This window comes from Helianthus annuus, chromosome 12 (assembly GCF_002127325.2).
Source record: "Helianthus annuus cultivar XRQ/B chromosome 12, HanXRQr2.0-SUNRISE, whole genome shotgun sequence".
NCBI classification, from domain to species: domain Eukaryota; kingdom Viridiplantae; phylum Streptophyta; class Magnoliopsida; order Asterales; family Asteraceae; genus Helianthus; species Helianthus annuus.
Window position 1 is genome coordinate 139,543,305 of NC_035444.2, and position 13,949 is coordinate 139,557,253.

Below are 13,949 nucleotides of genomic sequence, written 5' to 3' on the forward strand. Positions count from 1 at the left end.
TCTTTAGAGCCCAAATCAAAAATAAAATAGAACTCAAGTGGGTTCGGCCCACTTGTTCCGAATATACACAGGTTTGTGTATGATCCTCATATAACTCTCTTTTTTTTGGGTAAAGGGTTACCCCGGTGATTCTATTGAAATGCAACCGCAATTAAGAACAAGTAGTGAGGATGTGTTCCACACTAGTTCATATACAGGACATGCCCCATATATGTAAAACAAACAAAAAACCAAAGACCTCTAACACCCCATAACCTAGTCTACTATACATCATGACAAGACATCTAATAGACAAAACAATGCTTTATCCTCTCTCTGTTTGACGGCAACCACATCTCGGTTAGTTTTCACTATTGTTTAATCGTTACATGAATCCTGGGTAGATCAATACATATTCGTATACATGAATCTGATTGAGGAAAGTTCTGTGAATTGTGGAATACATGTTCGTATATATATTGAATATGATCTTGTATTGTTGTTAAGAACATAATAATGATTACGTCATTTGATTTAAATGGATAGCCAACTGTAATATGTTTACCGATATATCTTAGCACGATGATGATGATGTGTGAAACAGTAGGATAGTTGATTAATAAATGTTAGTAATGATCCGATGATAATACTGCTATATGTTTGTTGTTACGTGTGTTGATCAGGATAGAGTATGTTTCTGGGTTAACAATCGTTGATGAAATTGCTGGTATATGATTAGGGTTCTGCGTTCTGTAACTGATGAGGATGATCATGTACCTGGGGAACCTTCAGTGAGGAAGGTTAAGGTTCCTCATGAGGAAGGTTAAGGTTCTTCAGCGAGGAAGGTTAAGGTTCCTCGTGAACCTGTAAGTGCTTAAAGTTCCTCGCAAAGTTTATAAGTAACAGTAGTTAGTATGTTAACTCCGTTAGTGTGATAACTCAGTTAATATGTTAACTCCGTTAGAGTGATAACTCTGTTAAGTATGTTAACTCTATTATGCATATTAAGAATGTAAACCTAGTTAGTTTATTAACTGTGTTAAGCTTATTTACTCTGTTAATTTTATTAACTCTGTTAAATTATGTATGCCACTCTGTTAAGTATATAACTCTATTAGTTTGTTAACGCTGTTAGTTAACTAACACTGTTAGCTTATTATTCCTGATATATATGTTAATCCTGTTAAGTTTGTTAACCTTGTCAAGTATGTTAAAGAATAACCATGTTAGTATAAACTGTGAAGGACATTTGTGTGGGACATGAATTGCATGGAAATGATTAACTGCTTACCTGATGCATGATGTTAACTGCCAAACACATTTTGTGACATAGATTGCATGTGAATCGTTACGAACTTAAACTGATTATGTATACGTGCATCCCATAGGACTTGACTGATTACTGTGAGCATATAGTTTAGCATACCGAGCAAACCAAGGTGAGTTCACACTCTTACCAAGGCATGGGATGGAATGTTTACTCGTACTTTCATTGTTACTGGAACATGTACCACTGTCCTCGTTAGGGAAAAGACACCTATAGATACGACTAGACTAGTAAAACACGGGAAGCCCCTACTAATCTTCACACACATGTCTGTGAGACCACGATACAAATACTAATCTTCGCACACATGTCTGTGAGACCGCGATACAAATACTAATCTTCGCAAACATGTCTGGGAGACCGCGATACAAATACAAATACAACTAGTCTAGGATACATGGGAAACCCCCACTAATCTTCGCAAACATGTCTGGTAGACCGCGATACGAATTAATATGATACACGGTTTACAAAACGAACTTATGGCTTACGAAACGAATACTATAACTAAACAACCAACTGTGAACTCGCTCAACTTTGTTGTTGACTCGTTGTTACATGCCTTGCAGGTCGTTAGGTACTCATGGAGCTTGCACGGGGAGGCACAGTTGTTGTGGGACATGGACAGTGGATGCCATGTTAAAACATTATAACACTTTGAACTTATTACTTATGTTTGGGATTTCACAATTATGCTTCTGCTAAACACTTACTATGTTTTTGTTTGAACACCTTTCATATTGTTTGGTTGAATTACATTTACTACTTACATTGTTCAATATGATTGGTGGCTTGATCCTGGTCATGTCACGCCTCCAAGCGGTGGTACTCCGCGTGTGGAATTTGGGGGCGTGACACTAGTGATTGGATTTGATCTATTTTGTATTTGGATATTGGAACAATTGTTATTTTTACTCTTTTATGGTATTTTGAGTTATGTTCCATTTTAGCATGTTTAAATCCATGAATAAATTAATTATTCTAAATGTCCATGGTCGATCATACTTGTGGGAACAAATATAAATGTAAGACAACTTGGATTGGTGGATATTCATTAGGTATGAATATAGAGCAAAGTGTTGCTGCCAAAGTTCATAGATATTTGTGGGGTGCAAATATTGGACTGACCCGCTCTCAAATGTTACTACATGGAATCATTTGTGATTGATCATAAGTAAATTTGAGCAAAGGCGAATATCATAGTATCCTCTGACCTGAGATACATACTGGGTCTTGATATTCACCGAATATTATACCTTGACTTAGTTCTTCGCTGTCTGTAATAAGACAGTACATAAGGCTAACCTCAGGTGTGGTACGTGGTAATTGTGAGAGGCGTATGTAGTCAAGAAGGGATTTGTTCCTCTTATTCGTTGAGAGTAAGATGTCTAAGGCCTGCAAAAGTTAAATCAACAGAGAATGATCACACTATGTCTCTGGATTTGACATGACATCTGCAACAATGGGATAAATGATAGATTCACCTAAATCATGTTCAAGTAAGGGACTTGAAGGGGATGATGTTATTGAATGGCACTTCGTCATACGTACTAGGGGTAGTAAACCGTTGTTAGGCGTCATTTACTTCTTGCACCAATCTTCTATGTATCTTGTGCAAGTGGGAGATTGTTGGACTCTGTATGCCCAAGACACATATTAAATTGATGCGGCTAGTACGTTATGATCCAAGTCGGGTCATACCCAATAACAAGCTAGACAAACACCTATAATATTTATTTATGATATGATCAAACAAATAAATATTAACACTTAGAATATTTAGAAATCGGTTTTCTAAATAACTGCACTTGACAAACTAATAAATTATATGGACAATTTATTTTGAGAGAATATTTTATGTTGTTATTTAATGGGTTAAACAACATAATAAAAGTAGTATAAGTATTATAACATGTGATGTTATAATTTTATAAAAGTTATAAAATTATATATGACTTAGATTATTATTATTAAAGAAATTTTGAAAGAGTAAACATGGGAAAACAGGTAACCCTAATGCTCTCTCTCCTATAGGCGATTTCTTTTGTTCTTCATGAATCCTATGTTTTTCTTCGTGATCTTGTGCATAACAGTCTGTGATTAGAGTTTTGATCATTCGAAACTCTATAATGAACTCGTTAGCACTAGGGACCGATCCTGAACTAGGGTTTTTTTCCTTGTTTTTCTTATAATCGCTGCTCTAGTGTTGATTCAAGAACCCTGATTTATTAAACTGGAAGTCACTGATTGCGGTTAACTGAGATTAATTTAGCTAGATTGGTGCTCAGGTTTAATCGATTAAGGGATCAGGTTTCAAGCTAGGGTTTATAGGATTAGGGTTTTCTTCTGTTTGTTGCCGTCGGGTTTTACTAGGGTTTTTTCGTGCATGGTTGTTTGTCGACTTGCATAATGGAGAGAGGAGATAATTCGTGTCCGTATGATTGTTTCAAACCTGCTGCTAGTGAGACGGGGAATGAGGAATGTGATTCAACACCTGGTACGGCTCCTGTGCGTGGCATCGGATTACGTGTGACTAATATTGAAGGGAATCCTCTTATGCCAAGAAGAGGTCTTTACTCCACGAATAACCCATCTGTACTAGATGGATTAGCGGCTATCTCTACGCCTGTAAACATGGATTTTATGGGTGGAAATACTGGTCTTCATGCAAACCCTAACTCTGGAAAGATGTCTTCAGAGGGAGAGGCTAGTGGGTCGGCCAAACCGTTGTCTTTTGCCAAAGTCGTTCAAGTTCAAAAGGAGGGACCAAAAATCAACTTTAGGCAGATGGTTGCTAAGGATACGATGGAGGGAGTGGATGTTGTCATTCCTGTGTCTTCGGTTAAACAGGTGAATGATAGGTTTGAAAATACGCTATATGGATATTTTTTTGGGTAAACGTCTAGCTTTTCCAGTAGTTGATTACTTTGTTAAGAACAACTGGGCGAAATATGGGTTGGATAGGATGATGATGAATGCGAGAGGGTTCTTCTTTTTCAAGTTTAATACGAAAAAGGGTATGGAACAACTGATGGAGGATGGACCGTGGATGATTAGGAATATTCCTATTATCCTCAAAGAATGGACTCCGTCGGCCACGTTAATGAAAGAGGAAATAACTGATATACCGGTCTGGGTGAAAATGCATGATGTACCGCTTTCGGCGTTTACTGAGGACGGATTGAGTCTGCTAGCATCAAAGATAGGAGTGCCGAAAATGGTTGATTCGTATACGGCATCGATGTGTGCTGAATCCTGGGGTCGTAGCAGTTTTGCACGGGCTCTCATTGAAGTTAATGCTGGTTTGGACTTAAAACGAACTGTTGTGGTTGCTGTTCCGTCGATGGATGGTAATGGATTTTCGAAAGCAGAGGTTAAGGTGGAGTATGACTGGGAGCCTTTAAGATGCCCACATTGTTGTGTTTTCGGACATGATTCTAATTCATGCCCAAAGAGTACGAAACCGACTACTAATGATGAAGCTCATAAGAAGAATGATGAATTTCAAGATGTGCAAAGTAAAAATAAAAAGGGTGGTCGGTCGAATTATCAGGTTAAATTCCAGAAGCAGAAGTTGGTTTATAAACCGGTGGTGAATAACAAATCTGAAGGACAGAGGCCTTCTACTTCTCGTGTAGCTTTATCCAATCAGTTTGACGTTCTTAATGAGCCGGTGGCAAATAATTCGAAGCTGAATCAGGGGGATGATGTAACGAAGAAGAAGGAGAAGCGGCCAGTGGTCAATTCTGATCGAGATGAGGAAATTATTGATGAAGGGGTGGCTGTTGATGAGTTACTTGCTGAAATCCCAGCGTTTTTGGATAAGAAGGTGGATGGTAAAAATTATGAGGGTGCAAGCACACCCGGTCAAGCGGGTATCCATGGGTAGCCTTGCTGCTTGGAACATTAGGGGCTTGAACCGGCCTCTCAAACAAAAAGAGGTTCGACAAGTAGTTACTGATAATCATTTACAGGTGTGTGCGATAATGGAAACCCATGTTGGACGACTAACTCTGGTTGCTGTACTAAAGGGACGCGTATTATGATAGGATGGGATGCAATTTGGTTGATGTTATGGTTTTGTCGCAAACGGATCAGGTTACTCATACCCAGATTGTGTTTAAGATAGACCATAAAACGTTATTCTGTTCGTTTGTTTATGCTGATAACCATTACAAGAATCGTCGGATTTTGTGGAGTAATTTGTCTCTTCATTATTCCTTTATGAAAGATAATCCGTGGGTTATAATGGGTGATTTTAATTCTGCTTTGTACTTGGAGGATTCTTTGACCGGTTCATCTATGGGCAGTAGTGGAATGAGGGATTTTAAGGATTACGTGAATAATATTGAAGTGTTTGATATTAATAGCTCAGGGTTGCATTATACGTGGTCGAATAAACAACGAAATCATAGGGCTGTCTTTAAAAAGATTGACCGTATTCTTGGGAATACTCCATTCATTGATGCGTTTCCTTCGGCTGCGGCTTCTTTCCACCCTTTTTTTGGGTAAAGGGTTACCCCGGTGATTCTATTAAAATGCAACCGCAATTAAGTACAAGTAGTGAGGATATGTTCCACACTAGTTCATATACAGGACATGCCCCATATATGTAAATCAAAACAAAAACCAAAGACCAATAACACCCCATAACCTAGTCTACTATACATCATGACACGACATCTAGTAGACAAACAATGCAAAAACACAAAACAAAATCCTCAACCACCATCATCAAAGATAAAGTAGCCACAAAACAGCAGCCCCTTCAGACGAAAAACAGCTAGCCTATCCATTCGAGAACTTGGTAGAAGAGGTGCTTGCCCCTGCTTTCGAAGAGAAAGGATGAGTACCCGATGTCATAAATGCACTAGTTTCATTGTAGACTTCTTCAACCTCCTCCTCATCCGATTCCTGCTGGTCATGCTGAGCTTCACCATTTTTACCCACATTCTTACCTGTATCCGATAGAACATCAAACGGATTGTGCGTTTTGACACTAGGTGGCGGACCTGAGGTAGTAGCCCCACCCGGCGGCTTGGATCCAATCGGCCGATATTCGAATTTCTGCTTCTGCTTATTAACAGGAAACCCTGATTTCCTAGCCGCTTTCTTGCGCTCCACATCCGTAAATCCCTCTTTGTCTACAACCGGCTGCTTCACTTGCTTCCGGGTATTGCTTCCCTCTTGTTTGTTCTGACCAGTGATCGGCCCCTTAGGAGCCCTCCTAGGCTGTCTCGGGCAGGAATCATCAGAATGACCAAACACCTTACAATGAGCACACCTAAGAGGACTCCATTCATATTCAACCGACAAAACCACTTTACTAAAGCCTTCCCCCTCCAACTCTGGAACTGCAATAACTATCTCCTCCTTAAACCCATTTTCAGCTGAAATTTCTACTAACGCTCTCGCGTAGCTACTCCTCCCCCAATTATCTGTGCACATAGATGAAGTGTACGTGTCCAACATCTTAGGCTCACCAATAGCCGTAGCAATCATACTCAATCCATCCTCCGTATACGCAGCAATCGGAACATCATGGATTTTAACCCACACTTGCAACTTCTTCACCTCCTTCTTTTCTAACTTAGAAGTAGGAGACCAAATATGCAAAAACATAGGCTGTGATCGGATAATCCAAGGGCCTTCTTTAAGAACATTCAACATACCAGCTTCATCAGCAAACTTAAAGAAAAAGAACCCATTAGCATTCATCATTGATTTCTGTAATCCAAACCTCTTCCACTGGTTCTTCACAAAATAGTCCACAACCGGATATGCAACTCTGTCTCCTAGGAAGTAACCATACAGAGTGTTCGCTAATTTTTCTTGCACTGCTCTAACCGAATCACGAGGCAGAACCACATCACAACCCTCATACGTAACAGGGCTAGCAAGAGATCTGAAATTTACCTTAACAGGTTTGGCTGCTAAAACCGATTCTACATATGACATCGGTTTTGAGTTGTTACCACCATCACTAGACACCCCGGACGATCTTATGTTCCCTAATCCAGCCGATTCAGCAACATGATCAGAATTAGGAGGCACATAAGTACTGCTAGAGCTTGACCGTGAGTTTCCAGCCTTGGTGTGCCCCGAATCCTTAGCCAATTCCTCGGTTGTTGATGAATCCAGATTATGCAATTGAACGGGTCGAGAAACCTTTGTGAGTTCATCAATAATGTTTATTCCACGTTTTGGCTGCACCGAATTACCGTTAACATCCAGAAGACGATCAGCAATCTGTTGAAACGTCAAAGGTGACCTTCCACCAGATTTAAATCGATCATCCATAACAAAGCAAAACAACTCTCTATAACCCTACCGATCAAGACGAAGCAAAAGAACCCACACAAACCAGCCGACAACAAATAAAAAAGAAACAGCCGAAACCCTAAACTAGCAAATGCCCTAACCCATGATTCTTACCAATCGGACAGGTAACTGATTAATCAAAGCTGATTGACCAGCAAACACTCCAATCTGCTTGAATATGAATTGACGGCGGCGAGAAACTTAAAACCCTAGCCGACAAACAGGATCCGCAAACCAGTTGGGAGATAGATGTTAGGAACCTCTAATCTCTGAACTGAACTTGAAGAATCACGCTGGAAACCTAGGATTTCACGGAGGAGGAAGTCGCCATAGCTAGAGAGAGAATTAGGGTTTTTTTATGGTTTCATGGCTTCTTTCCACCCTTACCGTATATCAGATCACTCTCCATGTATTTTGGTGTTACCGAATGTGACGAGGGATAAACCTAAACCTTTTAAATTTGTGAATCTATTGGCGGACAAGGAGGGTTTTTTAGATGAAGTTAGTCAGGTTTGGGGCTCGGATGTTCAGGGGGTCCGGATGTTCCAGGTGGTTATGAAACTTAAATCGTTGAAAAATCCGTTACGGAAACTGCTTCATAAACAAGGGAATATTCATGAAAAAGTGAAGGTGGCTAGGTGGTGTCTGGATGAATGTCAACGGACTATGGATGCTAATCCATTGAGTACAAGTCTTTCGGATGAGCATGCTCGGTTGCTTAAAGAGTACATGTCGGCGGTCAAAGATGAAGCTTTGTTCTTACAACAAAAATCTAAGGTTGATTGGCTGGCCTTGGGTGATATGAATACCAAATACTTTCACAATGTTGTTAAGGTTAAGAATCATCGGAGCAGGATTTTCTCTATTAGGGATGCTAATGGTAATCTTCTTGAAGGGGGTATGGTGCCGCAAGCTTTCGTGGATTATTACTCAAAATTCTTTGGAGGTGTCGGTAATATTAATATAGATCCTTCTCCAGATCTGTTTACTAATGTTTTGCCTAATGAGAAAGCTTTAAGCATGGTTCGAGATATCACGGATGATGAGATAAAGAAGGTCATGTTTTCTATAGCCGGAAATAAAGCCCCTGGGCCGGACGGGTACACTTCAATCTTCTTTAAAAGAGCTTGGCACATTGTTAGGGGTGATGTTTGTAGGGCGATAAAGGATTTCTTTCTTAAAGGTAAACTGCTTCAGCAACTTAACCATACAATCATCTCTCTGATTCCTAAAGTTAGTACCCCGTTGTTAATTACTGATTATCGTCCGATTTCGTGTTGTAACACGATTTACAAATGCATTAGCAAGATTATATCGAATCGGATTAAGGAGGGGTTGGCTGATATTGTGAGCATTAATCAGTCCGCGTTTGTGCCTGGGCGAAGGATTTCTGACAACATCTTACTGACCCAAGAGCTTATGCATAACTATCACCGTAATGTTGGCCCTCCTAGATGTGCATTCAAAGTGGATATCCAGAAGGCATATGATACGGTTGAGTGGAGTTTTCTTGAAAAAACTTTGGTTGGTTTTGGTTTTCATGAGAAGATGGTTAGATGGATCATGGTATGCGTCACTTCCACATCTTTCTCCTTGGCTATTAATGGAAACCTTCATGGCTACTTTAAAGGTAGACGGGGATTGTGTCAAGGTGATCCGATGTCTCCTTATTTATTTACCATTGTAATGGAGGTTCTTACGCTTATTTTGCAAAGCCAGGTTATGAGGTCCGAAGATTTCCGATATCATAGCAAATGCGAGAAGCAAAAACTTATTAATTTATGCTTCGCCGATGATTTGTTTCTTTTTTCTAGGGGTGATTAGCGGTCGGTCAAAGTAATTATGGAAGCGATTAATTTATTCAAGGATATGTCAGGCCTTGTGCCGAGTATGGGTAAAAGCACGATTTTCTTTGGTAATGTGCCGGATCATGTGAAACATAGTATTCGTTCCATAATGCCGTTTGATGATGGGGTGTTACCGGTGCGGTACCTAGGTGTGCCGCTCATTTCGTCTAGACTTCAATACAAATTGTATAAAACTTGTTGAGAATATGGAGGTGAGGATTACGGACTGGAGAAATAAGTCCTTATCGTTCGCAGGAAGACTTCAGTTGATTCGATCTGTTCTCTCATCTTTGCACGTGTATTGGGCCTCGGTTTTTATTCTCCCTAAGCGTATCATTAAGGAGCTGGAAGATAGGATGAAACGGTTCTTATGGGCTCAAGGGGATGATATTAAGGGGAAAGCTAAAGTAAAATGGAAATCTGTGTGTGTGCCACAGCATGAGGGTGGGTTGGGGATCCGTAGAGTTGCCGATATGAACAAAGCATTGATGACGGCTCATATATGAAGTGTCCTTACGCATCGGGAATCTTTATGGGTTAGATGGATCCATTCGTATCGTCTCCAAGGGAGATCGTTTTGGGATGTTACGGTGAAAAGTAACATAACATGGAGTTGGAGAAAAATGCTAAGCCTAAGATCTCATATTCGAAACCATATATGGACTAACGTTGGTAATGGTAAGACTACGTTCGTCTGGTTTGATAAATGGGATGAAGTGTGTCCTTTGTTTTCGATTCTTACTCCTAGAATAATTGCTAATGTGGGATTCAGTTTGGAAACAAAGCTTTGTGATGTTCGTGACCGAGATGGATGGCGTTGGCCATTGATGTGGTCTAATCGGTTTCCAATGTTGGGGCTTTTGAGTGATTTTAATCTGGATGACGCGACGCATGATAAGTTGGTGTGGAAGAGTAGGCTGGGGAATATCATTGAGTTTGGCACTGCTTCGGTTTGGGATGACATTCGTGTGACTCAACCGGAGATCCAATGGTCTAATCTGATCTGGTTCCCGCAAGCCATTCCGAGACACTCGTTTATAATGTGGCTTATTATACATAAGAAGTTGAAAACCCAAGACGTTATGTGCAAATGGAATACCTCGGGTAATGCGAATTTTAATCTAATGTGTTGCTCGTTGTGTAGTTCTGGTCCAGACTCACATGAGCACCTGTTTTTTGAGTGTGGCTATGCTTCTCGTGTTTGGGATGGTGTCAAAGCTAAAGCAGACATGAGAGCTATTTCTAACAGATGGAGTGATATCTTTGGCCACTTGACGGGGGTAGTGAATTCGAAGAAGGCAATGCATGTTATTTCAAGACTTGTGGTTAGTGCTTCAGCTTATTTTATATGGAATGAACGAAACAGACGATTATTTACAAGGAAAAGAAGGGAGCACGATCAGCTGGTCAATGTCATTTTATCTACGGTTCGTTTGAAACTCCAATCGATGAAGTTCAAGCAATCTATCCATTCGGATAGAATTTTGCAAGAATGGACGCTGCCGCGGGGGATTATAGTTGCTGATGATGATTATGGCTAGTTTAGTTTGAGATTATGGCATCGAAGATTGGGATCCCGAAGAGGTTAGACAATTACACTGCTGATATGTGTATTGATAATTGGGGTAGGACAAGTTTTGCTCGTGCTATGGTTGAAATTTCAGCTGATAAGGAATTGAAAGATCATATCATTGTAGCCGTTCCTAAGTTGGTTGAAGAGGGGTATGTTTTGGAGGAAGTCAAGGTTGAATATGAATGGAGACCGAAAAGATGTGCTACTTGCTGCCTTTTTGGCCATGATGTCTCGTCGTGTCTGAAGATTGAACCGGAGCTGCAAAAAAAAGTTTCTATTGATCAGGATGGATTTGTGACTGACAAACGGAAAACGGCTAAACATGTCTTTCCTCAGAAGAAACAAAAGGCTAAATTTGTGTATAAACAAAAAACTAATCCGTCTGGGGCTGGTATGAGTAAGGGTTTTAATGGAGGTAACGGTACTCCTGGAGCTAGTACGTCTGGAACAAAAAAAAGATGATGAGATTATTAATAAGGGAGGCACGAGTACGGGTGTAAATGGAGGTAATGGTAAAAACAACAGCAATATAAAGATTCAGAACTCGTTTGAGGCGCTTTCTAGTGCTGATAAGTTGGAAGGGGTTCCTGATGTGGACCTGACCTATAAGAATGAGCCGATTCGAAGTCTGTATGATGAGGAAGGGGTTATAGATGATCTTCAAACTGAAATGTCCGACTTTATGGCTGCAGATATGCATTCAAAACCAGCTGAGGGGGCAAGCACTCCCGGTCTAAAGGGTGTTAATGGGTAGCTTAATGGTTTGGAATGTTAGGGGCTTGAACCATCCCCTGAAACAACGTGAGGTTCGGAAACTAATCACTGAAAATCATCTTAATATTTGTGCTGTTTTGGAGTCGCATGTTAACACTTCTAATTTGGATAGAGTTTGCAAAGGGGTGTTCAGGAACTGGGATTGGTATTCCAATAGTAGTAGTTGTTCAAGGGGAACTAGGATTATTGTGGGTTGGAATAAGGAGATAATGGATCTTATGGTGATCCATCAAACTGACCAGGTTATTCATGTGCAATCCCGTCTTAAGTCGGATGACAAGATCCTTTTTTGTTCGTTCGTCTATGCCGAGAACAAGTACCAGGACAGAAGACACCTTTGGGAAAACTTATGTATGCATAAAAACTTTGTTAGAGATAGGCTGTGGGTCGTGTTGGGGGATTTTAACTCGGCGTTATCTATGGAAGATTGTATAGTTGGCTCTTCTACTACTACTATTGGCATGCGAGAGTTCTATGAGTGTGTCCAAAGTAATGAGTTGGTTGACATCAAGAGCCACGGTATGCATTTTACCTGGAATCAAAAACCGAAACAAGGAATAGGTGTGGTTAAGAAGATTGATAGGATCATGGGGAATATTCACTTCTTGGATATGTATCCTAATGCTTATGCGTTGTTTCACCCTTTTCGTATTTCGGATCATACCCCGTGCATTCTCTTCCTTTCCAGCTTTAAACATAGTCGGCCTAAACCGTTTAAGTTTGCTAATTTCTTAGCAACCAAGGAGGGGTTCATCCAATGTGTTTCGAACGCTTGGAGTCAGGAGGTTCAAGGGGTAACCATGTTTTCGGTGGTTAAAAAGCTCACCTATTTGAAGTCTCCTCTTAGACGGCTTCTTTATAAGCAAGGTAATCTTCATGAAAGAGTCAATTCTTTGAGGTTGAAGTTGGATGAGGTCCAAAAGGCTATAGATGTTAATCCGTTTGATGCTGGCCTTAGAGAGGAAGAGTCTATTCGCCTTAAAGAATTTCGTTCAGCTTCTTATGATGAAGAGTGCTTTCTAAAGCAAAAAGCCAAGGCAGACTGGTTGGCGGCAGGTGATTCAAATACAAAATTTTTCCACAACTGTGTGAAAACTAGGAATGCATGCAATAAGATCCTCCAAATCAAAGATACTAACGACAATCAGTCCAAGGGGGATGAAGTTTATGCAGTGTTGGTTGATCACTATACTGATTTCTTGGGTAAGGTGCATAAGGTGGAGAAATTAGATGTTAATGGCTTGTTCAGTAATGTCCTGGATTCGAATGTTGCAGCTTCTATGATCCGTCAGGTTACTCGGGAGGAGGTAAAAAGTGCTATGTTCTCTATTGGTGAAAATAAGGCTCCAGGTCCTGATGGTTACACTTCGGCGTTTTTTAAAAATTCTTGGGAGATTGTCGGGGATGAGGTAACAAAAGCTATTTTGGAATTCTTTAATAATGGGAAGCTACTACAACAAATCAATCACACCATTATAGCGTTGGTTCCAAAAGTTACTACTCCAAATTCGGTTAGTGACTATCGGCCGATCTCTTGTTGCAATGTGCTTTATAAGTGTATCAGCAAAATAATCACTGAGAGAATCAAAGGTAGCTTGGATTTTTTGGTGAATATTAGTCAGTCTGCTTTTGTTCCGGGTAGAAAGATTTCAGATAATATCCTTCTTACTCAGGAACTAATGCATAATTATCACTTGAATGTTGGGCCTTCTAGATGTGCATTTAAGATTGATATTCAGAAGGCGTATGATACAGTCAGCTGGACCTTTCTAGAGGATATCTTGATTGGGTTTGGTTTCCCTCCCAAAATGGTTAGTTGGATTATGACGTGTGTTAGTACGGTTTCATACTCTCGGAGCATTAATGGTAATCTTCACGGGTTTTTCAAGGGCAAACGGGGATTGAGACAGGGGGACCCAATATCTCCTTACTTATTTACTTTGGTTATGGAGGCTCTTTCGCTTTTGTTACACAATGCAGCTACCTCTAGTGATGCATTTAGATACCACATTCATTGTAAAAAGCAGAAGATTATAAATGTTACATTTGCGGATGACCTGTTCATCTTTGTGAATACGGATGTTGTTTCGACTAAGATAATCAGAGATGCCCTTAATCGGTTTTCCAA

General features: G+C 40.2%; 1 protein-coding gene across 1 annotated transcript; it reads left to right on the forward strand.

The window, feature by feature from the left end:
* Positions 1-10,097: 10,097 nt before the first annotated feature.
* LOC110893402 lies at positions 10,098-11,015 on the forward strand. The gene has a single exon (XM_022140511.1). It carries the CDS (start codon positions 10,098-10,100, stop codon positions 11,013-11,015), a length of 918 nt encoding a protein of 305 aa, XP_021996203.1.
* Positions 11,016-13,949: the final 2,934 nt, after the last annotated feature.

Bases quoted from the DNA above. Each gene is read 5' to 3' on its own strand.
- LOC110893402 (XM_022140511.1), top strand. From the start codon at position 10,098: ATGCTAAGCCTAAGATCTCATATTCGAAACCATATATGGACTAACGTT.